The sequence below is a fragment of the Pleurodeles waltl genome, chromosome 9, assembly GCF_031143425.1.
Source record: "Pleurodeles waltl isolate 20211129_DDA chromosome 9, aPleWal1.hap1.20221129, whole genome shotgun sequence".
Taxonomy (NCBI): domain Eukaryota; kingdom Metazoa; phylum Chordata; class Amphibia; order Caudata; family Salamandridae; genus Pleurodeles; species Pleurodeles waltl.
In genome coordinates this window covers 570,800,667-570,828,087 of record NC_090448.1, presented here as the reverse complement: position 1 = coordinate 570,828,087, position 27,421 = coordinate 570,800,667, and the positions used below count along the sequence as shown (strand labels likewise).

Below are 27,421 nucleotides of genomic sequence, written 5' to 3'. Positions count from 1 at the left end.
CGAAGAAACACGAAGGCAGGCACACACCCACCCAACATACATCCACCTCACCACAGCCTCCAGCGCATGCACCTGCACCCAAAGCCACAAAACGTACACCTCCTACAACCACCACCTCTTCCTCCACTCCCAAACCCCCTCCAGCTACCCGTCCCAGTGTGTCCAAACAACTTTTCCTGTCCACCCTTAACCTATTTCCCACCCCCCGTCCAACTCAGAGGTCCCGAACTAGCACCTCAGCCACAAAATCTCCGGGACCAGTGATGCCTGTTGTCACAGGTATGTGGAGTGCACCGGCCACCAGGACAGCCAGTGTGTCACGGAGCCACAGCACAGCCAGTCCCCCCCCTGTGAAACACCAGAAGTTGGCCAGTGCCCGGCGGGAGAGGGGGAAGACTCCAGCCACCCAAGCAGCTCCCAGGGGTCCCGGTGGGAGTGTGGACTCATCTGTGACTCCTCCCAAGGTGGGGAAGGGCCACAAGAAACCCAGCAAGTCTGGGAGGAGCAGCACGGCAGAGAAGCCCGCCATCATCCCCGCTGCCCAAGAGGGCCCCGCCAGCCCCATCGTCGCTGCCCGGGAGGCCACCGCCAGCCCAGTCGTCGCTGCCCAGGAGGCCACCACCAGCCCCATCGTCGCTGCCCAGGAGGGCCCCGCCAGCCACAGCCCAACTGCCCAGGAGGCCCCCGCCAGCCACAGCCCAGATGCCCAGGAGTGCCCCGCCAGCCACAGCCCAGATGCACAGGAGGGCCCCACCAGCCACAGCCCAGATGCCCAGGAGGGTCCTGCCAGCCACAGCCCAGATGCCCAGGAGGGCCCGCCAGCCACAGCCCAGCTGGCCAATGAAGGACCGCCAGCCCCAGCCCAGCTGGGCAATGAAGGACCGCCAACTCAAGCACCGGTGCACAGGGAAGCACCGCTGCACAGGGCAAGGACCGCCAACTCAAGCACCGCTGCACAGGGCAAGCACCGCTGAACAGGGCAAGGACCGCCAACTAAAGCACCGCTGAACAGGGCAAGGACCGCCAACTCAAGCACCGCTGCATAGGGCAAGCACCGCTGAACAGAGCAAGCACTGCTGAACAGGGCAAGGACCGCCAACTCAAGCACCGCTGCACAGGGCAAGGACCGCCAACTCAAGCACCGCTGAACAGGGCAAGGACCGCCAACTCAAGCACCGCTGAACAGGGCAAGAACTGCCAACTCAAGCACCACTGCACAGGGCAAGGACCGTCAACTTAAGCACCGCTGAACAGGGCAAGCACCGCTGAACAGGACAAGGACTGCCAACTCAAGCACTGCTGCACAGGGCAAGCACCGCTGAACAGGGCAAGGACCGCCAACTCAAGCACCGCTGCACGGGGCAAGCACCGCTGAACAGGGCAAGGACCGCCAACTCAAGCACCGCTGCACAGGGCAAGCACCGCTGAACAGGGCAAGGACCGCCAACTCAAGCACCGCTGCACGGGGCAAGCACCGCTGAACAGGGCAAGGACCGCCAACTCAAGCACCGCTGCACAGGGCAAGCACCGCTGAACAGGGCAAGGACTGCCAACTCAAGCACCGCTAGCCCATGAGCGGCAGGAGCACTGAAGCAACAGGGACCGTCACGGGGTGAGTGATGCACTCTGGGCACCAGTCCCCCTCCAGAACCAGTGGAGAGATACATCCACTACCTCAGTCCTTGGCAGGATGAAGCACTCTGGGCACCAGTCCCCCTCCAGAACCAGTGGAGAGATCCATCCACTACCTCAGTCCTTGGCAGGATGAAGCACTCTGGGCAACATTTCCCCTCCAGAACCAGTGGAGAAAGACATCCACTACCTCAGTCCTTGGCAAGATGAAGCACTGTGGGCACCAGTCCCCCTCCAGAACCAGTGGAGAGATACATCCACTACCTCAGTCCTTGGCAGGATGAAGCACTCTGGGCACCAGTCCCCCTCCAGAGCCAGTGGAGAAAGACATCCACTACCTCAGTCCTCTGCAGGATGAAGCACTCTGGGCACCAGTCCCCCTCCAGAATCAGTGGAGAAAGACATCCAGTAGCTCAGTACTTGGCAGGATGAAGCACTCTGGGCACCAGTCCCCCCCAGAACCAGTGGGGAAAGACATCCACTACCTCAGTCCTTGGCAGGATGAAGCACTCTGGGCACCAGTTACCCTCCAGAACCAGTGGAGAGATATATCCACTACCTCAGTCCTTGGCAGGATGAAGCACTCTGGGCACCAGTCCCCCTCCTGAACCAGTGGAGAAAGACATCCACTTGAGAGACTGTGGCTTTGCACTCCCCAGGATTGACCAGTGGGCAAACCACCCACTGTAGAGACTTGAGAGACTGTGGCTTTGCACTCCCCAGGATTGGACAGTGGGCAATCCACCCACTGTAGACACTTGAGAGACTGTGGCTTTGCACTCCCCAGGATTGAACAGTGGGCAACCCACCCACTGTAGAGACTTGAGAGACTGTGCCTTTGCACTCCCCAGGATTGAACAGTGGGCAAACCACCCACTGTAGAGACTTGAGAGACTGTGGCTTTGCACTCTCCAGGATTGAACAGTGGGCAAACCACCCACTGTAGAGACTTGAGAGACTGTGGCTTTGCACTCCCCAGGATACATCAATGGGCATGGAGGCCCCTCGTGGATCTGGCGTCGTGCACTCATCTGGCTGAGGTGCCCCCCCCTTCCCTTCCCCCTGAGGTGCTTGTTGTATTACTATCTGATGCCCCTGCAGTGTTCTCTCTGTTTTGATCTGGTATCGTGTGTGGGCCTCGCCCATGCATTTTGGGCCCAGTGGTCCACGGACTATGAAGTGTGCAATACCTGGACTATTAATCTTGGTGTATATTTTGTTAATAGTGTATATATGTATATTTTTGCTTACTGAATTTTAATATATTACAATAGTTACACTCATTTCCTTTTGTCTTTGCATTCTTCCGGGGGGGTGTAACTACAATGTATAAATATGCATTAGTGTGTGTGTGTTGTAGTGGGTGAGGGTGGGGGTGGGGGTGTTGCGTGTGTGTGTCCCTGTTTTTTGCCTCCCCTGTGTCGTAGATGCAGTACTCACCGGGGTCTTCGCCGCCGGCGTTGGTGCTCAGGGTACAGGAGCAGGAAGACTATCGCAGGGAGAATTTGGAGTTCCGGCTCCATGGTGTCCTCCTTCCTCGTGGAGTGTGTAGACGTGAGCGTTTTCCCTTTGTAATTCCTATTTCCGCCGTGTTTTTATCCGCGGTGAATCTGCCCCGGAAAAGGTGGCGGATTGGCCTGTTGTGATACTGTGGGCGGTACATTGTCCTCCGCCTGTCTGTTGGCGGTGACCGCCGAGCTGTTTGTTTGTACCGCCGTGGCAGTCGGAGTGTAAAAGTGGTTGTCTTAGTTGGCGGTTTCCGCCATGGTTGTAATTCCCAAAAAAATTCCGCCGGCCTGATGGCGGTCTTACCGCCGCTTTAACACCGCCTGCCAGGGTTGTAATGACCACCTTAATGTACACAATTGTTTAAATTGCTAATGAGTACCTTGCACCCTCCCTGCCCCCCCCCCCTCCAAAAAAGTTTTTAAAAAATTACAAAAATAGCCAATGGAAGTGTGGAAATAAGCTCACAGGGAGCTTTTCGTTATAAACATAAGTCATGAGTAATATAAAATATTGAGCAGTGCATGATGGTGGCAAAAGTATGTGTGGAATGACTAAATAGCTAAAATTAGATTTTAAAAACACAAACCTATATCTTCATAGACTAGTGGACATCGGTTTCAGCCAAAATGGTGTGCCTGTGTAAAGCTTGTGTACCAAGCAGAAATATTTTTATTACTTGTCGTTATTTCCTTTTTGCATGTGTGCTGCATTCTGCAGAGCACATACAAAAAAGAAATAGCCTCCAAGCATAGTTTTAATTTATATCTTTAAAGATGCAGCACGGTTCTGCTCTCTCGAGGTGACACAATGCAGCGCAGCAACTTTGCTTACTGTGCGGTGTTGTACCACGTAATTGTATATCTGGACCTAAAATAATTACTAAAAATAGCTATAGGTCCAATAAAAAGGGAAATATTTAGATGCTTCATACAAAAAATTTAACTTAAGCTCCATTAAAATTAGAATTAAAAAACATGAAACAAAATTAACAATCCAATGTTACAAAAACAAAGTTGAAAAATAACATGTACCACTCCATCTTAAACCTCAGATCAATTTTCCCACTCCATCCAAAGCCACAGAATGAAAAGCTTTGGACTTCAAGGAGGTTAACCTTACTATTCCCACTGCAACATAAGCAGCAGTAGGGAAAACATGGGACTTTAGAGGGGTGTAATTTACAGCTCCCACTCCAACCTAAGCAACAGTAGTGAAAGCATTGTTCTTTAAATGGATACAATTCATTAATCCCATTTCAACCTAAGCAAAAGTCAATAAACCACCAGTATTTTTGGGTGAGCTTTACTATTCTCATTCTAACCTAACCAACAGTAATGAAAGCTTTCGGCTTTCCAGAGTTTAGATTTAATGTTCCCACTCAGATTTAAGCCACCAACAAAAATATGGGACTTTTGATGGGTCACATTTATTATTCCCAATAAAAGCTAAGCAGTAGTAGGAAAAGCATTGGATATGTAAGGAGTCAGATTTAGAAATCCCACTCGAACATAAGCAACAGTAGGGAAAGCACTATACTTTAGAGCAGAGGCCTTATTCCTACTCTAAGCAACTATAGGAAAAGCATTGGACTTCACAAAGGGTGTGGATAACTATTCTTACCTCAGCTTAAGTTGGTGACAGTGTTGGACTGTTATATTCACACAACAGTACCCGCAAACACGCATTTATAGAACCACATCAAAAACCAACATGGACACCTTCACACACCTGCACAGGTGCAATCACATACGAGCACACCGATGTGTACATTAAAACTCCTTCGTCTTCACAACTGCCAACCTACAACTACCAGCACATCAGCCATCTTGCAGCTACAAATCCATAATTTACCTGTGTTTTCCATTGTAACACCAAGATGCAAGTCACCTCCACACATCTTTTTACATCCTATTATGTGTATTTGTCCCTGGAATGGGAAATTACACATGGACCAAAAATGACCTGGTCTGAATCCGCATGTTGTTTCTGCAGGGGCACATCCCTTGAATGCGTCGGAATGTTATGTGCATCTCTCTGTGCCATGGCTGAAAGGCTGAGAGCTGAGGCCATGCAGCCCAAGCCCTATATGATTTTCTCTGATTTTCTCTGCTGGAACTTTTGAATAGTATAATAGGATCCAGTCTTCCTACACCTAGGAAATTTGAGTGCAGAAATGCCAAGCCAGTTGGAATGGGACACATCGGTATCCCAATTTGGAGCACAGCTGCCCCAGTGTATAATTGGGCATTAGTGGAATAGAAACATCATCCAAATAAAATATTTTATGCTCAAAGCAGCACCACTCTACAATTCTTCCCCCAATCAGCCACTGTGGTTTTGTCCCACCTCTTTTTGACATTGATTGAAGGACGTATTAATGCTCAATTAGGAAGATTACAATTTAATAATGCCACAGTTAATATATCTTTTCAAAAGCTCTAAGAATAACTTAAAGAAACATAAGCCTTTATAGTGGATTGGTATTTAAATTGTAAATTACTGAGTTGTATGATTTTCTGTTATTAAAACTCCTCCGTATTAATAAAGAAACATTTCAAGGCATGGTGCGTATAAATTCCTAAACAGTAGTCAACATTTTAGAGGTTATTAACAAGCAAATCACAAGATAAAATATGCATTAAGCAACATAAACGTAAGAAAACACAAAATGTTCAGAAAGGTGAGGGAAAGGAGAAAAATAAGAAAAAAATGGGGCAAGGGTCAATGAGAGGTATGTTTAACGAACCAGAAAAGGATGTGCTTCAATCTAGGATATGAGTCAGCATTAGAGGCATTAACTGAGCATGGTGGTAACTCCACTGCCTTTACCAGGCATATTTTAGCATAAATTGAACATATAAGAATTCACTCCTAATATGTTTAATATAGCATACAAAGTGTAACACCCAACCATTTCGGTGTTTTCTGAGACCTTGATCATCAGATAAGATTGTCTTGTTTATCACCACTGTTTATGCACCCCAATAGCGTTAACACTCCCAGTGTATACTGGGAGATTAAATTTCTTATGTTGTGATGGAGCAAGTACATGAGGTGTTAATAGTGCTTCATGCAAAAATGTGCTCAATAAAGTGCTTTGGTGAAAAAAAGATAAAAAATGTCCTTGTGCTTTTGCAAATCTCCATGTGACAATTCTCTTAGCGAGAGGCACAAATATTTATCATGCAGTTCCAACTGCCTTCAAAGGATATTTTTCACACAGTCACCGATTTTGGGAACTGCTTTTCTAAGTCCTCGCTCATTGTTTTGGTTGGGCCTCTCTATTTCATATGGCCCCTGCAGGGACGTTGTGGACCAGGTGGGTCATTAATTTTGTTTATTTTTTCCTCATTCTTATTTCTATATTTAGTCTGTGGACATAAGTGCATCTCGCTCATGTAGTCAGTATGTCATTTTCCTCATGCTTGCTACTGGTTTAACCCTCTAGTGGATGAAATATGCTGTCCACTTACATCATAAATTTTTATGGTTTTCTTACAGCGATGAGGGGCACGGTTTATGTGGTTATGTTGTTGATCCGCATTGATCATAAGGGGTAGGTGGGAATTATTAGACTCAGTATTACGTCAGGATGTTTGGACTGTTTATATGTTTTACTCTAATGGTCACAGTCATTATTGTGTCATGTTTCATTCTCCTAATAATAGCAGATTATGGCGGTCATTCCGCCAAAGTCCCGCCGTCAGAATACCGCTGCGCGGTCAAAAGACCGCCGCGGTAATTGTGAGTTTCCCGCTGGGCTGGCGGGCGACCGCCAGAAGGCCGCCCGCCAGCCCAGCGGGAAACCCCCTTCCATGAGGATGCCGGCTCTGAATGGAGCTGGCGGAGTGGAAGGGGTGCGACGGGTGCAGTTGCACCCGTCGCGATTTTCAGTGTCTGCTTGGCAGACACTGAAAATCTTGGTGGGGCCCTGTTAGGGGGCCCCTGCAGTGCCCATGCCATTGGCATGGGCACTGCAGGGGCCCCCAGGGGCCCCACAACACCCGTTACCGCCAGCCAGGTTCTGGCGGTCAAAACCGCCAGAGCCAGGCTGGCGGTAAGGGGGTCGGAATCCCCATGGCGGCGCTGCCTGCAGCGCCGCCATGGAGGATTCCCTTGGGCAGCGGGAAACCAGCGGGAAACCAGCGGGAAACCGGCGGGACACCGCCGGTTTCCCGTTTCTGACCGCGGCTGTACCGCCGCGGTCAGAATGCCCATGGGAGCACCGCCAGCCTGTTGGCGGTGCTCCCGCGGTCGGACCGCCAGGGTCAGAATGTCCCCCTATGTCTTTTAATCATAAAATGCAGTTGCTTCAATAAGGGCACTGAAACTTGCCTTGCATTTCTTTGTCTTTGCAAATGGGAGACTTTGAGTAACTGAAAAAAGTGTGTGATTTGTCTACCATGACTTGCCGGAGGAGTCAGAGGCCTATATTTACAAGAAAATAGCACAGCATGGCGCCGCAAGTCCGCTTGCAGCATCACACTGCACCATTAGTAAAGTACAGAGATGCTTTGTATTTATAACTCCAGGAGGTAGGGGCGCATGGCCCCCATTCTTTCAGTTTGCACGGAAGTGGTGGTCTCCAGGGCTGAATATGGCCCGGGTGGGACAGGGACCCCCCTCCCTCTATACTTACATTTGCTGCTCCAGGAGGTCGAGGTTCCCGGGCTCCTACAGGGCCATGGAGGGCGGTCTGCAAGGCCCCCCTTCAGTTCATTGTATTAGGCACTCAGGAGGAGGTGTTCCCCGGGCCCCAAAGAGCCTATGGAGGGAGGTCATGCAGCACTCCTCCAATATTTAAATAAAGTCCCAGGGAGGTTGTGGTCCCCAGAACTCTGAAGAGCCTAAGGACGGGGCTGTGTGCGCCCCTCTCCCAACTTTGTTTAGTTTTGTTTAGCCATGAATATGGCCATGTGCTCAGGCGGTAGAAGTGCAAATGTTATATGGATAAAGCAACCGTATAGAACAATATAGATATTGAGATACATTTTTCTATACTGTTGCTTTATCCATATAACATTTGCACTTCTACCGCCTGAGCACATGGCCATATTCATGGCTAAACAATACTTACTAACCATCTATATAAAAACTAGGTTTTTCAACATTTGGGGGGTTATTACAACTTTGGAGGAGGTGTTAATCCGTCCCAAAAGTGACGGATATACCATCAGCCGTATTACGAGTTCCATAGGATATAATGGACTCGTAACACGGCTGGTGGTATATCCGTCACTTTACCGTCACTTTTGGGACGGATTAACACCTCCTCCAAAGTTGTAATAACCCCCTTGGTGTTGGTTCTCCTCACAGCTTCCTATTTTCATTCGCTGTTTAGATCATTGCATCGTACCAGTGACGGAGCAATTTTGCCCTGGCATTCACATTGATTGACCAGTGTAAAACGTAATTTTCAGCCTTTTGCAGTAATTGGTCAGTTTTAATGTCATTTTGCACTAGCAAGTCACTGCAAAGACCAGAACAAAATTGCCAGGTCACCAGTGCAAAATTGCACAGACAGTAGTGCAGTGCAAGTGATCTAGCGTCAGCAGACTAAGTTGAGGACATTTTGGATAAATTGTCAGGTAGTTTGACTGTAAGATGAGACTTGAATCACACAGCTATTTATTAAAGAAGTGAAACTGTAATACAAAATCTGACTGAATGATTCTCTCTTTTTGCTTGATTTAGTATATTCATTTCCAAATACATTTTTTAAATATTTTGATGACAGGTTATGCCCACTGCAAAATTGTTACTTGAGACATACTTCTGCTGCTCATGCACATGGCTTCATCTTATCATTCTCCTTGAAATCATTAAGAAACTGACATAGAAAGGAGCAGCTTTAAATTTAGCAGCTTTCCATAAAAGGAAGTCATGGCTGATGGATGATCGCCATGAAGTAAGATCACCATGACTGAAGTACATTACATGTTGGTGATAACCTATATTAGAACACTGGAATGTTGGGAGGTCCATTGAAATCAGTGGAGTGGCTTAGGCCCAAGTGGTGCCTGGTATAGGGCTGTGGATCCACAGTATCAGTAGGTGAATTGTTCTACTAGCCCTATTGCCCTTTAACCTCAACAAATACTGGTTTTTAAAGGCCTTCACCCTTGTTATAGGCCCCAACATGAAGCTTGGACGAATAAATAGTGTTCTTGAGGCCTGATTCCCAAAGGTAAACTTAGGCCAAATGTCTAAGTTTACACCTAAAGTCTAAGTTTAGACTAAAAGTCTAATTTTTCTTGTTGTAAAGTTAGACTTTTGGTATAAGTTTAGACTTTTACTCAAATAAAACATTTGGAATAATTTTCTAGTAAGTTGTCCTACCTCCATGACCTGAGTTAAAAAGCAACGTGAGTGGATTACAGAGACCTCATTGTTTTGATGGATCAGTCCATTACATTGCTCACACAACATGGTATTTGGTTTAAATGGCTTCTTTGGCACCTCATTACTTTGTACTTGTACCACAGAGGCTGTCATATGAGGATAAGCTATGCTAATGAGGCAACCCGCCCACAATTATGAGGTATTACTTTTTAGATCTGTCCTCACAGTTGAGCTGTCTAAATGGCCTACAGTTAACAATTCTTTAAAATATACATAGAGTGGGCTTTAAATGTATGTATTACATACATAACATTCTAGTTCTCATAGATGTGGTGTATAAAGAAAGCATTCACTTTTAGTTTTTTTTACCACAAAATGCAAGCCAGACCTATTGGATTTCTTAATGCTTGTACATAGGCAAATACCAGATTCTTCGTCTTAATAGACCCATCAACTATAACATACTATATTTGTTCATGCCGTTATCTTTTGTTTTCAGGGCACCACTGTATTCCCCTTGCTTACCACAGTCCTCAATGACCCTGGATCTTTTGATAATCCAAGAAAGTTCGATCCTAGCCACTTCCTGGATGAAGCTGGAGCTTTCAAGAAGAATGAGTCCTTCATTCCATTCTCTGCAGGTTTGTGTATCATACTTGTATTTTTGGCACAAATCTGATAACATTTTAAATCCCATTCTGTCGATGTGAAAACACTATCCAACGAGAACGGCCCTGTATGTTTTAGCATAGTTGGCAGTGGAGTAGAAAAATGTACCAATACCATAATTTTGTCAGATACATCCAGCGTACTTATAGTCTAAAGATTACTCGATAGTGGAACACATTAGGCAAACTCTTTTTGAGTGGGCTTGGGGCACCCTCCCTGAAAAATGTGATCACACGTGTCTTTAATTATAGCTATTTAAATGTACCCAATTATCTATTGCATTTCACATCAAACTTGTGTCCTAGCAAAGGTATTTGCATACTCAAGATGGACATTTCTATTGCCAGCTGAGAAGTATTCATATTATAAGACATATTTTCAGGAATCCCTCATAGGAAAATGCTGGCACCTAAACATGCAAATTTCCAAATGTTGCCAAATTTAAAATTAAACAAAATATAGGCTTATTTAGCAGGGCTTTCTGTACTATGCCTTGAGAGTAATATTGACCCTCAAATGTTTCCCCTCGCAATTTAATTTAGGAGGTACCAACAATTGTGCTGTAAGTTGTTCTGTCTATATGCACACCAAGGAAGCCTAAGCAGAGCTTAGTAACGGCGTTGAGCAGAAAGAAGAGATTGTCTATTAGTTCAGATTTTCATCCAGTGTCTAAGATGCGCTGCCCTCTAAATTTAAGATATGTTCCTGAATGTGGTCCTTATCCAGGTTTTCGGATGACCAGCGTTTCACTCAACTCTAATTTTGCTAAAGGGAAGAGGAATGTACGGATCTTCTGTTGGCAGTTGATGAATTGGTGCAGAGCAGAATCTCGAGCCCCATTAGATGATTAGATGATCAGCCTGCAGGATGCAGATTGAGCTTAGAGTTAAGTCTAAGGTGCCTTTAGAGGAAGATCTTTTGAAATAATTAATGACACAGATGTGAATTATTTTATATCAGCATGAAGTCCCCGATGTTGTGGAGCACTACGAATAATGTGTGGTGAGGAAGAGGTTAAATTAATAGATTATGGGATTATGGCTTTGTGGCTGAAGGAGTCAAATGTTACTTGTTTGCTGGAAGACCTGGATGGAGAGGAGTGGAGTGTGAGTGACCTAGTAGGGCTTCAAGTGGGAGGATTCATTTGATTCTGTACCTGTACCCAAAGTGTATGCTTATAGCCAGCTCAACAGGTTGTGAAAGGGGTTGTTAGTGAACTTGAGGGATTTCCTTGGCCAACAATGGTATGTAGGCAGTTGGTTTGTACTCTTAAGTATTTCTTCTCCCTACAGATGGACTGCACAGTCTCCCTTCTTCTGTACAGATTGCTTCAATCAGACTCACATAGAAAGAGTGCTCTCCACATGTTTTGATAGGGAGTTTACTGGGAAATCCAATTATCACAAGAAAGAGAACTCATTATAAAGATGCTTCTATAGTCTTCCAAGTGAAAAGAGCGTGGGGTTATCCTTATTTGTGTAAAAGTGTTACAACAAGGTCTGCTCTCCTCTAAAACTCAATGATGAATCATGCCACTGATGTGACTAGTGGATGAGAGTTCTTTCAAACAACAGACCCAGGTGCCTGTATACAAGGTTGTTATTGCCCCCAGTAACTTATTTGGGATCCCTCATGCAGCAAGCTTAGCCTATAGGATTCTCCATTCAGTTCCATCAATAGTTGCATTGTAGTCTATACACATGCACATAGCGGCTCAAGGTATTTATTTTTTACTGCCTTATCCACCAGATATGAAACGAAAATCAGGTTATCCAATGTGGACCGCTTTGGGCGGAAACTCGTTTGGTAGTATGGGATGAGGTTGTCTGTGACCCAGGCCTCTAGTTTTCAGAGAAGAACCTTAGTGAAGCCTTTCCCCTCCAAGTTCAGTAAGGCAATTAATCTGTATGTCTTGTGTTTTGCATTATCGCCTGTTTTATGGATTGGGTACAAGATAAAGAACTCCTCGATGGGACCAAAATGCTAGATGACAAAATGCCTTCTTTGAAGAGGGTGTGCATGTGAGATGCCCAGAAGTCCACGTCTTCCCTGAAGATATTTCCCAGCAGATCGTTTGGCCCAGGGGGGTGCCGTCCTTGTGGATTGATTGTAAAATTGTTACTATTTCCTTCTCAGTTAATTGATTAAGTTCTCTTTAGGTATCTCTGCAGCATCACCAAATTGATTGTCTGTGGTGGCTGTAGGTTTTTCATCATCCACATATATGTGAGGTACATGGCCAATCCATTTTCCTGCACAAACTGTGTTTTCTTTACCAACGGTTTTATTTAAGAGGCATTTTACATACTCACAGAATTTACATAACTTACATCTCACAAGTAGCGTGTATATGTGCTTCCACTCCTTCTCTATGTATATTTGTTTTAGCTCCCAGGATATCCTTTTGTGTTTTTTCCTTGTCCCTTTTAACTCCATTTCGAACAATTGTCCTTTCTGCCATTTTACCTGATTTCAGTCTTCTGATACATCCTTTTACTTCATTTAAACTCTTTATTCTTACAATGAAATACATGCATGACTTTCGAGGGCAGCTGTGGTTTAGGCCCAAGCTTTATGGTGGTTAATGCTGCATGCAAGTCTCTAATTAGGATTCCCCAGTCTTTTACTACTAAAGTTGATTTTTGATCAAGTGCAAGAGATCTATGTCATACCTTCCGGTTCTGATGCATATATTTACTACCATGCCCCCACCTTATCCTTGTTAGTAAAGGTTAGGCGGCTGGTGTTGTTTGTGTATGGATATTAGAGCTTAGGTTGTTTTTAATTGACAGGAGGTGATGATCACTTTCAGTTTTCTTTGTGACCTTATAGTCCGTGAGTTTGGATCACAAGTAATTAATCATGAACAGGTAGTCCAGGGGTAAGATGGTTCTGAATGTAGGCTGTCGTCTGTCCTCCGGGTTACCTTGCTGGTCACATGTGTGCAGATAAAGTTCTTTAATATAGGCTTCAAGCTATTCTGATTGTCATCCTTTTGGTTCCTCCTGGGAGCCTTAGACTGTGTGTGTTGAAGTCACCTGCCAGGATAGCTTTGTGGCCTGGATACTGATAAAGGAGCACCCGGATCTGGTCACAGATGACCATGATGGATGGATATATATATATATATACACACTGGCATGTGTAGCTGCAGATACACATGCTTTGCATAAGTTCGCCATCTAGTGTTGGGCTCGGAGTGTTCCAAGTTGTTTTTCTTCGAAGAAGCTTTTTCGAGTCACAAGATTGAGTGACTCCTCCTCTCGGTGATAGTGCGCATGGGCATCAAGTCCTTTGTTAGATTGTTTTCTTTCTGCCGTCTGGTTCAGACATATTCCCTCTTGCTCCGGGAGATCTCTGTTCGGTACTATCTGAACTTCTCTACCTTTCCTTTAAACGTCGGTATCGTTTTTGAATGCGTTTTCCTAGCTGCACTCTATCCAATTGTAGCATCGGGGTCTATTAAACACCCTTTCCGGCACCTGCGCCCTTCTTGGGCCTTCTCTGGCCTACTGCATCACAGGCTCATGGATCGGGTTCCATTTTGATTCTGCCCTCGGTGCCACACCAAGTTCCCCTACACCGATGAACACTCGGTGTAACCTCTGCCTCTCTCCAGATCATAAGGAGGAAACCTGCAAGGCGTGCCAATCCTTCCGATTCAAGAAGATTTTGCGGGATCCAAGAGCGCATCATTTTCGGTGAGGAACAGGTGCCGACTGCAGTGTCCATCACAGACTCCGATTCCAACCGTGACTCAGATGGGGAGGGCCAAGTTATTCCTGCGGCGCAGTACATGAGTGTGCCAGCCCCTTCCCATCACCAAAGACATTTAAAAAAGTCAGCACAGAAGGTCTTGGGTTCACCACCGCTTGCTGGCCATGGTTGGACCCGAAAATTACATCTCGATGACCAGCCCTCGGGTTCGGCATCGAAAAAGGCCAAAATGCATTCAACTGAACAGACTGCCACGCCAGTTTCGGGATTGAGTGGTAATATGGGAGCTTTAACTTCAGAACTGAAACGTGTACATACCACCTCGGAGCCGAAACATCCAAGCTCCTCTTCAGAGCAGAAACATCTAAACTCCTCTTCAGAGCCGAAACATCCAAACTCCTCTTCGGAGCCGAAGCATCCAAGCTCCTCTTCGGAGCCGAAAAAACTTCCCTCTGCTTCAGAGACCACATTTTCAGCCCGTTTAAAGCAGTCAATCACCAAGTTTCTGGAGCATACATTTGTGGGAAGTAAACATGTTCCATCATTAGCAGAGTCAACAGACATTAGGCCCATTCTTGAGGTCATGGACCATAAACAGAGGAAAATACAAATCCAAAACGATACAGGGAAAATTATTGCCTCTCCTCCTATAACCAAGAGGAAACTGTCATTCCAAGAAGGTTTGGAAGCTGGGCCTTCACCTGCAAAACTATTTAAGCACAAGACGAAGCCAAAGACAGTACATTATCATTTTCCACCCCATTCTCCATTCCTTCCTACTTCTCCACCACCTGATACTCCACCACCTTCACCCACACAGTTTTCTATACAATCTCCTTTCTGCTCACATGGGGATTATATGGGTGACAATCCTTATTATATAGACCCATGGGATCTGTGCGATTCAGACTCAATTTAATCTAATGACCCTGATCTGTATCCTACAAGGCCATCTCCACCTGAAGACACCACAGCCTATAATCAGGTGATTGCTAGAGCAGCCACATACCACAATGTGCAGCTGCACTCTAAACCCACAGAAGATGATTTCATATTCAACACCATATCCTCTACACTTATACAGTACCAATGTTTGCCGATGCTTCCAGGCATGCTAAAACATGCTGATAAAATTTTTAAAGAGCTGGCAAAGGCTAGGGTACTAACACCAAGGGTGGATAAAAAATATAAAGCTGCACCATCAGATTCAATTTTTATAACACAGCAATTGACACCTGATTCCATTGTGGTCAGTGCAGCTAGGAGAAGGGCAAATAGTCAGTCCACAGGGGATGCTCCTCCCTCTGATAAAGAAATCTGCAAATTCGATACAACAGGCAAGAGTGGCAACTCAAGCTGGAGATCAGTGGACAATTGCCAACTCCCAAGCCAGGTCTGACAGGGCCCATTGGGATGAAATGCAGGAGTTCCTCTAATATCTCCCTACAGAACACCAAAAAAGGGCAAAGCAGGTAGTGGCAGAAGGACAAGCTGTTACCAACAATCAGATTAGATCCACCCTAGACGCAGCTGACAACGCAGCTAGGGGAATAAATACTAGCGTTCTGATCAGAAGGCATGCTTGTTTGCAGTCCTCAGGATTCAAACCTGAGTTACAGCAAGCGGTCCATAATATGCCGTTTTACAAACAGCAACTGTTTGCACCAGAGGTGGATACCCCCATTGAAAGATTAAAAAAGGACCCAGATACAGCAAAGGCCATGGGTGCCCTTTACACTACATATTTTCGGGGCACTTTTCGTAAGCCCCAATTCAGAGGGAGTTTTAAACCCCAAACATCAGAGGCCTCTACGGTCCAACAAAAACAGGGACAACAGTATTATTCTAGGGCATCTTTCAGAGGATCCTATAGAGGACACAATTACAGAGGTAGGGGCATCCCCACACAGCACACATCTCCTGTGGGAGGAAGACTGTAACATGTCCACCATCATTGGCACCAAATTACAACAGATCAATGGGTACTGTCAATTATCCACAATGGTTACTGTCTAAAACTCATCTCCACTCCACCAAACATTCCCCTGGTTCACACAGGCTTTCTCCGGAACACATTGTTCTGCTAAAACAAGAGGCAGAATCTCTTCTACTCAAAGGTGCAATAGACGTAGTACCCATCAATCAACAAGGAACCAAAGTATATTCTCTATACGTCCTCATACCAAAAAAGGATGGCACTCTCAGACTGATCCTCGATCTCAGACCTCTCAATCAATACATTCTCCCAGAGCATTTCCACATTGTCACTCTACAGGATGTCATCCCCTTGTTACAAAAACAAGACTACATAACAGCACTAGATCTAAAAGATGCTTACTTCCATATTCTTATACATCCAGCACACCGCAAATACTTAAGGGTTGTAATAGCAGGCAAGCACTACCAATTCAAAGTGCTACCCTTTGGAGTAACAATATCACCAAGGGTATTTACCAAATGCCTAGCAGTGGTTGCAGCATACCTCAGAAGACAGTATATACATGTCTTTCCCTATGTGGACGACTGGCTAATAAAAACCAGTACCATTCAAACCTGTTAGCATCACACACAATACACAATCGATACCCTACACAGTGTAGGGTTCACAATCAATTACCAGAAGTCTCACCTTCAACCAGCGCAAATATAACCATATATTGGAGCCATTCTGAACACTCAGTCAGCATTAGCCTACCCAAACCCACAAAGAATTCAAGTGTTTCACATTCTTATATCTCAACTGCAATACAATGAAACTTACATAGTAAGGTTTATTATGAAACTCTTTGGAATGATGGCATCCTGCATATCAAAATCTCTGCTACGGTGGAATCACACCAACTTATCAAAAGGGGGGCCATTTCAGGACCCTGTGCCACAGACCATAATCACCACAGATGCATCAATGACAGGCTGGGGAGCCCATCTCAACAATCTTACAATACAGGGAGAATTGGGACTCAATCCAACAGACTTACCACATAAACCACTTAGATTTGCTGGCAGTGTTCTTAGCTCTCAAATCATTCCAACCACAGATCACACACAAAACAGTGCTAGTAAGGACAGACAACATGACAACAATGTATTATCTGCATAAACAGGGGGGCACACATTAATCTCAATTGTCCCTTCTAGCACAGACAATTTAGAAATGGGCGATTCACAGTCGCATACACCTATTAGCAGAGTATATCCCAGGGATACACAACCAACTAGCGGACCTCTTAAGCAGGACGCAGCAACAAATACACAAATGGGAGTTTCACCCACAAAACTTCGCATCCAGGTATGTACACTCTCGATCCAGGGGCAATGCTCTATGGATCAATTGGTCAAGGATATTTGCTTACGCTTTTCCCCCTCTCCCACTGATTCCATTTCTTGTCAACAAGATTCATCACACCTCTCTTACTATGATACTCATAGTTCCTACCTGGGCACATCAACACTGGTACACAACACTGTTGGATCTGTCTGTGGTACCACATCACAAGCTCCCAAACAAACCTGACCTACTAACTCAAAACAAAGGTCAGATCAGTCATCCCAATCCCAGTATGCTCGACCTGGCGATTTGGCTCCTGAGGTCATAGAGTTTGGATATCTACAACTTCCATCAGAATGTATGGACTTTCTAAAGGAGGCACATAAACCTACAGCTAGACAGTGCTATGCAGCTAAATGGAAATGTTTTGTATGTTACTGTCAACCCAAAAACATTAATCCATTCAAAGCATCAGTACATGACATGTAGTATGTTAGTCCGTATGTTATTTGCTTTATTTACAAAAAGCAAATCTTGCATATTCATCTATTAAAATTAATTTAACAGCAATATCAGCCTACCTCCAAAACAGACAGCACACTTCTTTGTTTAGAATTCCTGTCATAAAAGCTTTTATGGAGGTCCTTAAAAGAGTTATTCCACCTAGAGCTCCACCGGCTCCGGCCCAGAATCTTAACATTGTGCTTACAAGGCTTATGGGTCCACCATTTGAACCCGTAAATTCTTGCACTTTTCGATTTCTATCATGGAAAGTTTTTTCTTGGTAGCATTTACTTCTTTAAGAAGAGTTAGTGAATTTCAAGCATTCACTTTAGAAGAACCTTTATTCCAAATTCACAAACACAAAGTGGTACTCAGGACAAATCCAAAATTTCTACCCAAAGTGGTTTTACCATTTCACATCAGTCAGTCAGTGGAATTGCCAGTCTTCTTTCCACAGCCAGATTCAGTTGCTGAAAGCGCTCTGCACACTCTTGATGTCAAAAGAGCTCTCGTGTACTATATAGATAGAACAAACGATTTCAGAAAATCTAAACAACTTTTTGTGGCTTTTCAACAGCCTCATAAGGTTAATCCTATTTCAGAACAAGGATTAGCCAGATGGATATTAAAGTGTATTCAAACTTGCTATCTCAAAGCTAAAAGGCAACTATTAGTAACTCCTAAAGCACATTCTACTAAAAAGAAAGGAGCTTTAATGGCCTTCTTAGGAAATATACCAATGGTAGACATATGCAAAACAGCCACATGGTCTACACCACATGCATTTACAAAACACTATTGTGTGGATGTGTTGTCTCGCCAACAAGCAAATGTTGGTCAAGCAGTGCTTAAAACACTATTTCAAACTACTCCAACTCCTAAAGGCTAGTCACCGCTTATTTTAGGAGGGGGCTGCTTTTCAGTCTATGCAAAGCATGTGTAGCTGCAGCTACACATGCCATAGAACGGAAAATGTCACTTACCTAGTGTACATCCGTTTGTGGCGTGTAGTGCTGCAGATTCACATGAGCCCTTCGTTCTCCCCGGAAGCCTGTAGCCATTGCGGTACTTTCTTATGTAAACATGTATATACATTGCATGGACATCTTCTTTACTTACTATATATATATGTACACATACAATTCTTCACTCCTTACTTCACACTCCTGCGGGAAAACAATCTAACAAAGGACTTGATGCCCATTCGCACTATCACCGAGAAGAGGAGTCACTCGATATTGTGACTCGAAAAAGCATCTTCAAAGAAAAACAACTCGTAACACTCTGAGCCCAACACTAGATGGTGAACTTATGCAAAGCATGTGAATCTGCAGCACTACATGCCATAAACAGATGTACTTTCAATAAATGACATTTATTGCTTGACCTACTAGTTCAAGTAGCCACAGATCATGGTTAGTTGTTTTTACCCCTGTTATTTTTACTATAGATCAAGCTTTATGAAGGTAGAAAGGCCACCAGTAGGTCTTCCAAAGAGGTTGTTCCACTGTGCTATCTTGTGAATTGCGTGATAGCCTGGAATTGATGTGGGTGTGGTAGTCCAGCTTTTCTGCAGAGACAGCAAGTCCCCAGTGCTCAAAAAGTCAAGGACATTCTTTTCTCCATACAGCGATCAGTCCTCCTACGTTCCAGCTTATTATGCTTGTGTTGGGTCAGGCCTTGTTTTTAAATTGCTTCCTTATAGTTGGAGCTCTGATGATCCTTAATTGTTAACGTGGCCGTTAACCATCCCCAGTTGGTTTGTTGATTGTGGGGAACATTGGCAATTGTTGAGTTACATTGTATTTTGTCTCCCTGTTTGTTTGGTAGTTGCACTTTTATTTTGCCCTCTCACACTGGGACTATAATTTGCTTAGTGCCTTTTAATCTACTTCTAGTAGCTTTGGGTTCATAGGAGGTGGCACTATGTTTGTTAATTAACACATGGGGATACCTTTCAATCACACATGAGGATACCTTTCAATCACAGGCTTGTTAATAAGAATGCCCCGCTCCTTGATTCACTTGCTTTCTTATATTTAGTTGTTGGCGTCCCCAGTGTCCATCCACTCAGTTACTGTTGATTCTTTTGACTAATCCAAACCAAAGTTTTAAAATGTATTACCTTAAGATGCTTGGGTAAGCTAATGATGGTATGCTTGTTAGGAGATGTAGATTATTCGATTTATTTAAAATATCCCATGCTCCACTCAAGTTAAACTTTGATGTGAAAATCAGTGTAGCAGGTGTGGGTGTTAAGCAATGTCTGTCCTCCTTCACTGACATAGTGGAACGAACACTGTTACTGTCTGATTAGCTTTCCAACTCCCATATAAAGCGGTTCACATGATGATCGGGGGCACATATAAGCTCTCATTCTGCTTTCCTTCCCCTCGTGGATGTGTGCAACTCATCTTCTTTGGCCTCTGCATCTGAGCTAGGAGGGGCTCTACTTGAGCGATTACACCACCTGGACCATTGGTGGTAGATTCTTTTGCGCACAGGGTGTCAGTGGATTGATCCTCAGGGCTGTCCAGTGTATTGTTCTTCCTTGCTATTTCATTTGGGGGAAAAATGGGATATATATATCTTTTTTTCTGGGTTGCTGTATTGACCCTGCTCCTCAGGAGTAGTTATCACGTGTTGTTCCTGCATTGAGTTGTTCATTGATTTCCGCAGTCTATTGATATATTTTTTAGTTCCTTTGTTTCTGTTCTTGGTTTTCCGCAATTTTTCTTTTCCCTTCGTCATAATGGCCTTTGCGTATTTTCTCCCTTTTGGTGGGAATCCAAGTTCAGTATTTTTGAAGACTCTCTCATTCATGTGATCATTTGCTTTTGATGTGCCTGTTGTAGGTGTGAGGGGGATTACTCCATTCTGATGGATTTCACAGTTTGCCTTTTGTGTTTCTTTCTAATTTTCTTCTTTTCTCAATGATTTCTCCACTACCTCATCCTCATCCATTGGGCTGCTTTTCTCGTCAGGTTGTGTGTGAGTATGGCCCCTTGTAGAGCCTTCAGTGGGATCTTTTTCTACCTGAAACTTGGGGTGCTCAATTATTTGTTTATTTTGTAAGTAGGTGCCCGGCCCAGGCCTTGTGGGTTTTAGATGGTTTACTAAAGTTGATAAAAGATCGGGTAGTGTGGATAATTTGTCTACTATGGCATTGCGGCCTTATATTTCCTTGACCTTGTTGAGGGACTAATGTTTACAAGCACACATGTCTATCTTCTGGTCAAGCCTATCCATTTTCTTATCAAGCATTAATACTTTGTGTGCAGGTGTTTGTGTTAGGTCTACCTGGACATCTAATTTGTGCGACTGCCGTGATAAGGCTTTAATAGCCGCCAGTAAGATGGAGTTTATAATGTTAAGGAGTGTGTCTGGAGCAATAGTATTTTCTTCCGGACTGTCTTCCGTTGAGGTAATCCCCAACATTGCTGTTGTCCGATCAAGGCCCCTCTTTCTACACCTGTGATATTGCCATCTCTATCTTATTCTACTATGAGTTTCCCCTTGACTCCTGTGCTTAACGACTGACAGACCCCTTTAAGGGACTTGTCATTGGAACTGTGAGATAACCGTCACGTCTTTTTGGAGTTGCCTGTGGGAGGTAAGCTTTACAGTTTATTACTGCCCATATCCACGAGCTTTTATTGCTTGATGTCAAGTGGATGAATATGGGCCACTGACTTCCATCTCTTCTCAGGCCTATCAAGGGCTGCCCTGTTTGTTTTGTCACTTTGATATACCTGAGAGGGGACATTTTTAGATACCTTTAAGCCAGTGTCCCCTATACTTGTTGAGCAGAGGTCAATAATCTCATTAGTCTTGGAGCATAATTTTGGGTGGGATTTCATACGCCTCTGGTTTAAGTCTTCATGATTGCTTGATGTCTCCATTGGTGGAGTTCCTTTAGAGGCCAGCCTACGTATTGAAGTGAGTGATGCACTGTCTTGCATTGCCTGGCATACACTGCTTGTTGATGAGGTTTTTGCTGGTGCTTAGAGAGCCCCCTCGCCTTTGTAAAATACTTATGCAGAGTGTTCATTGAGGCAATGCCCTTTGGTCTTCTTTCCATTGGCCAGTCCGGGGAAAATGTCACCCCCTGCTGCCTGAGCTACCTCTTGTGTTTTAAGTGACTGATTCATAGTAGTTACATTGTGTGAAGTGCATTTATCAGAAAGTATGGCCAGTTGCCGCCAATTGCCCTTTTCGCTTACCATCGGCCTTATCTTCAGTTTGCCCTGTTCTCTTGTGAGCTTAGCATTCAGTTTGCGAGTTTCAAAGATTCTGTGGGGGACCTCCACTTCAAGGCAAAAAATGATGGCCGAGCTCGCTGGCCTATCCCCTGTTTTGGGACTATCAAAGCTACTGCTGATGAATCCATTATTATTCTCCCTACCATCAGTGTGTTAAGTGCTTATGGGTCGAACTGGATGTCGCTCAAAGTGGGCATTGCTGAGAGCATTCATGAGTGCGGCCAATTTGAGTTTGACCCCCCACTGACAGAGGAGAATGAGCTGGAGCACACCAAATTGCACCTCAAGTCACACCCAATCTTAGCTGGGCCACCTCCACTGGCCACCGTGCTCACACTTACAGGATGCTGTGTACAGACTGAGCTCACCCCCATTGCTAGCAATACCCTCACTGATCCTGATCCTCAGTGATCCTGTGTTTTCCTGGCCTTGTTTAATCATTGACCCTGTGATTGTGCCTTGTGCCTCAGGCGTTCAAACAGGGAGGCATCCCAAAAGCTTCCAGTGCTTCCCCACTTAAGGGATTACTGTTGTTGCTGTGACTGTAGCTGTGAGGCAAAACAGTGAGTCCTCTAGTGTGTCAGTACATTTCACGTGGTGTAGCCCCTTTCTTGCTGCTTTCCCAAGTTACCCCAAAAAAGCCCCTCCCTCCTCTAATAAAGTGGTGTTGATAAATATCTGTTTTAGTAGCTACATATTTTTTGTGATTCTTTATATTGGTTGCTCTTTCTGATCGTATTACTATTTTACCCTTTAGCCACCCAGTTGCATACATGAAGGTTGGCATGACTTCTTGCTTGGGGGGTGCCCAGCACAAATCGACCTTCCTTTCCACAGATTCACAAAGTGTTTGACGATAGTGGTGCAAGTCAGAGTGTGAATGAGGTATCAAGGCACGCAGAACTATGTACTTAATTAGGCATTGTGATCCTGGCAATACTTGCTCTCCTGGCTCTAAATACATGAGGAATACATTCAAGAGATCTAGATGGACATTGGATAAACATTGATTGACACTGTACCCAACTGGTTGTGGGGTCACCACATGTTCTAATGTTGCTCTCCTAATTAAACAAATCTCCTTGCTCCTGCTGCATCAGTCACTGCTTTACAAAGCAGCCCCCAATGGGAGAACAAAGGTCCCTGCACAAAAGTCTCCAGGAAAACGTGACACTCTCAACACATCAGAAACAGAGAAAAGGACACAGACAACCCCTTCAATCCACTTCCCCTTCTCACAACTGGTGAGAATAAGATATTTCCAGAATGCTTATGGAGAACTCATTGGACTCATCTAAGGTTAGAGCATTTTGGAATTCTAAGGCCTCCTCTGTTAAACATTTCACAAGGGAAGTTAATGACAAGGCTTAAAACTTATCCATTAATCAGGACAATGTTGGATTTGCTAAACTGTAGGATTTTCATTAAGTACTTCTTACATATGGTGCATATGTTGCCAATAAATCAAGTGCTTTCTTAAAATGTATCTGTGCTGGTTTTGAGGCATCTCATTCAAACATTGAAGCCGGGAGTTAGCTTGCTGTGAAGACTGCTTGGATATCAAAAGATATTTCTAATTCTTGTTGTCTTTGAATGTGCTCCATTACTTAACCTCAGTATGATCTGACATTTTCAAGTTAGCCTCTCCCACCTACAGGGAAGCAGTCAATTCAAATTTCAATAGAAAACTGCCAAAACTGATTGTCAGAACATTATTTCAGGATTGACAATTAGAGAGTGAGGATCAATTTAGGTTCCTTTCTATGATTTTCCTCTTTGTGGTGTATCAAAACCTTCCTAATATGAACTTCTCTGTTTTCATAGGGAAAAGGATCTGTGTTGGAGAAGGCCTGGCCCGCATGGAGCTGTTTCTCTTCTTTACTACCATCCTTCAGAACTTCAACTTGAAATCTATTGTTGATCCTGGGGACATCGACCTGACTCCAGCAATAAGTGGTTTGGGCAGCATACCACCTACATATAAGCTGTGTCTTTCTCCTCGTTGATGCATTTTGCTTCCAGTTTAATAATGCGATACAATTTTGCCCTCAAATGGTGCTTACTTAACTGATAGCATTGGTGCATAATCGCAAATAGTGTTACAGCCCCTACTTAATGGATTAGACTGTAACAACCCTATAGGAGATTGTGCTGTTGAAATTAACATTGCCAAATTTAACTCTTCTTTGATTAAGAATGATTGCATTGTTTTAAACTTTCTGCATCGTTTACGGATATTTTGGATTGGTTTGTTTTTGAGTTCCGGCATATCAGACTTTAAAAAAAAAAAAATCATTTTTTTTTATGGATAATAAAATGAAATCCCTGTATTTACATGGGTCATAATGCATTTTTTTTTTTTTGGAAGCATATTTTCTAGACTGACTAAAATGATTATGTCGCTTCAAAATAAAAACGTCTTTTTGCCTGTCTCTCTGTTAATGCGCTGTTTTGATGCACTGTTTGTTAAATTCACAGAAGTAAGTGACTTATTGGCAGCCTGGTTTTTAGCAGGGATTAGATACAGCATGATGCGAGGCTCGGGGAATGTTGTAGATTGCAAAACATTCAGCATGGTCTTAACTTAAAGAAATAGAAATGCTCATAACAGAGTATTTTTAAAATGTCTCCAGCGTTTCCGCTGTGGAAAAGGTATATGGCCAAAAAGAACTTGTTACAAAGACCTTTGTTTATAGGGAGCTGGTAGTGTCATTCACTTGTATGGCTGTGGCAGACTTTCCTTTCCAGTTCATTAAAATGTTTGCAGATTCTACTTTAAACTCGTGGAAGCTCACAAAGAAGAAACCAGTAGTTAACTGGGTAGTAGGCTGCTTGTGATTGATTTTGGTGAGGTTACAAAGGGAATTTTGAATTCCAGTTTTATTCAGGTTCAACCAAAACAAGAAAGGAGCGTCAGGGCCAATGGGTTTGAAGCATGCCAGGGTGTACTTAATTCAACTCGGAGTCATGCAGATTTTTAAGTGAGTTAGAGCTCAACAGACTGTCCAAAGTTTGGGGAGCTGAGTGCCTCATGCATGTTTTTTAAACAAAGCGTCTATTTCTATGTGTATTTCTTTACATTATATTTAGGGTAGATTAAATCTCGTCCGGGATAACAGGACCTTGGAGGTCTTTGCATTGGTGTTCGTTCTTCCCTCCTCATCAGCACTGACTCAGCCACCTGCATAATGCATCAACCAACAACAGTGCACGTCTGTCTTAAGTCTTGTTGCAGACAGGGCTTCTATGATGCCTGTAGCACCATTTTTGACGAAAGGTCTAATTGGAATTTCAAATTGTATTCCATCCATCATGTCTGTATAATTATGGACATAATAGACATGATATTGTATAGTATACAACATTGAAACGTCGAGGGAAACGAGCAGTAATTAAATAGGAACTAATAAAAGATTGGTTAGCAATATGAGGCATGACCTAGAGTAATGGCTGAACTTATGTGATCCAATAAAAAACAGCCCGATGAGGACACTTATCAGCCAGAGCTTGGTGCAAAGGAAGTCCAAACTAAAAATAGATTGAGAATGAAAATTAACCTCTAAATGGAAGAAAATCTTCTGACCCTCCTGTGTGGGTTCATAAAGTAGATGTAGAACAAAATTAGAAAAAAAAGAGTACAGCTTTATTTAGGGAGCAGCAGAGGAGCCAAAACTGAGCTGTAAGTTTTTAAGCTTTTTTTTCTAAAAGAAAAAATGATTTAGACCTCTATGGAAGTCAACATTATAGTACAATAACAACATAAAGGAAATCTTGCACCAGTTCATAAAGACACCTCTCATAGTTAAATGTCCAATTAAAGAAACAGTTCACCACAAGATGTGGAAAATAGATTGTTTTTAAAATATATGTAAAGAACTCTTTATACATTTAAATATCATGTAACATCTATACAGAAGAAGGATTTGTCACAAGGTGCATGAATCCTTCAGGGCTGAAAGTATTAAACTGCACTACTAAAGGAAACAGAAACACACTTTCTGGTATCACTTAAAGCTGAGCATAGATGAAATACATAAAACAATCTAGCTTGCATAGATTACAAATTTGAGAGTTTTCTGTCTGGCCTCTCCATCTTGTCTTTAGGTTATTAAGAGGAAGATTGCCAGTCCGTACAAGCAAAAGTACCAGTTTCACCTTATGAGACATTTGGTAAAAAAAGAGACGGTTGTACATGCCCAACGTGGTTCATAGTAGTAAAGCTGCTATTTAGTATCAAATTCTTTGAGTGTTATATCTCACAAGAAATACTTAATTTATTAGCATGAAATTTGAGAGTGCGGCATAACGGATCTGAAGACCATTTCCTTAAGGGGTCACTTACTGCACTTGAAATTCTCCATGGCAAAATTGAAATCCCAAAATTGATAATTTCTAGCACGGTCTAAGTCAAAGCTTGAGAAAAGAGAAGGGTCTAAAGAATTAGTTGGAGTATTAACAAGCTTATCTCCCCAACATATTTTATTTGCTAGTGCTTGAGAGATAGCACTTAATAAGCTAAGCTCTAATCTAAATACTAGATTTGTATAGCTGAGTTCGAACTTCCAAATTTGTGTAATATCTTGCCTTCATACAAAACTAGGCAGAACCAGCACATATTTGGTACATATTCCAATGTATATGTAAAAGTCGGGGGAATGTTTAATTTATAAATGTGTAATAAGTGAACTGTAAGATTTGTAGTTGTCAATTCTTAACTTTCAATGGAGAAGACATTACTCATATGTACATGTAAGAGAGTTGCTGCACCGCAGACCAAACCTCACGATTGAAAGATTGAGAGGTTGTTGTGGGTTGACAGTGGTTGTGAGTAACGGATCTAGTCACTCCTGGATGACAACAAAACGAGAATCTGTTTTAGTTTCAGGTGAATATAAGTGTGTCCATTTCCAGGTGGAAAATACCATTTGCCACAAAGAGGAGATGGAATGCAACCATTTAAGCTGAATATTTCTTCAGGGCTTGCTATTGACATATTTATTTGCCACAAAACATTTTGTTATTAATGTTTAAATATATACATACAGGGAGGAGCCAAGATGGTAGCGAAATAGGCAGCATTCCTGGCCACCCATATTGGTCTACGTGTGTCCAGCACAAGTGTGACAACAGCCTCAGCATACACAGAAATAAGCAGGAGAAGATCTGTGGCAGCTCTGTATGTTTGTTGGACTTGGTCTTCTTTGCAGCCCTCCAAACATTTTGTCTTCGTGCTATTTCTGCTAAATTAATTTTTGTTGACCTTAACTAACCAGTGCTGAAGTGCTGTTGGTCTCTGCTTAAAACATGGTAGCATTGGCTTATACCGAGACCAGTGCTTGAAAAATCTACTTGACCACTCCCTATGGCGAGTTTTATTTTATGATGTTGAGCTGTTTTTAGATCCTACTCGCCCCTTCTGGCGAGAGGATCTAACAGGTGTTCTGTTCAAGTCAGAAACTGGATTAGCAATTAAGATGCCTTTAAATCTTTGCTGGAGCCCCGGGGATGCATGGGATTG

At 43.6% G+C, this 27,421-nt stretch overlaps 1 protein-coding gene across 2 annotated transcripts in view; it reads left to right on the top strand.

Annotated features, from left to right (window-relative positions):
* The window catches only part of LOC138259674 (cytochrome P450 2C15-like), a 376,589-nt gene extending 352,266 nt beyond the window's left edge, over positions 1-24,323 (top strand). For both annotated transcript variants that reach the window (XM_069207547.1, XM_069207546.1), the window contains 2 exons: positions 9,983-10,124; positions 23,728-24,323. In XM_069207547.1, the coding sequence (XP_069063648.1) occupies positions 9,983-10,124; positions 23,728-23,909 (324 nt within the window). In that variant the 3' untranslated portion in view covers positions 23,910-24,323. The remainder of the gene's footprint in view (positions 1-9,982; positions 10,125-23,727) is intronic.
* Positions 24,324-27,421: the final 3,098 nt, after the last annotated feature.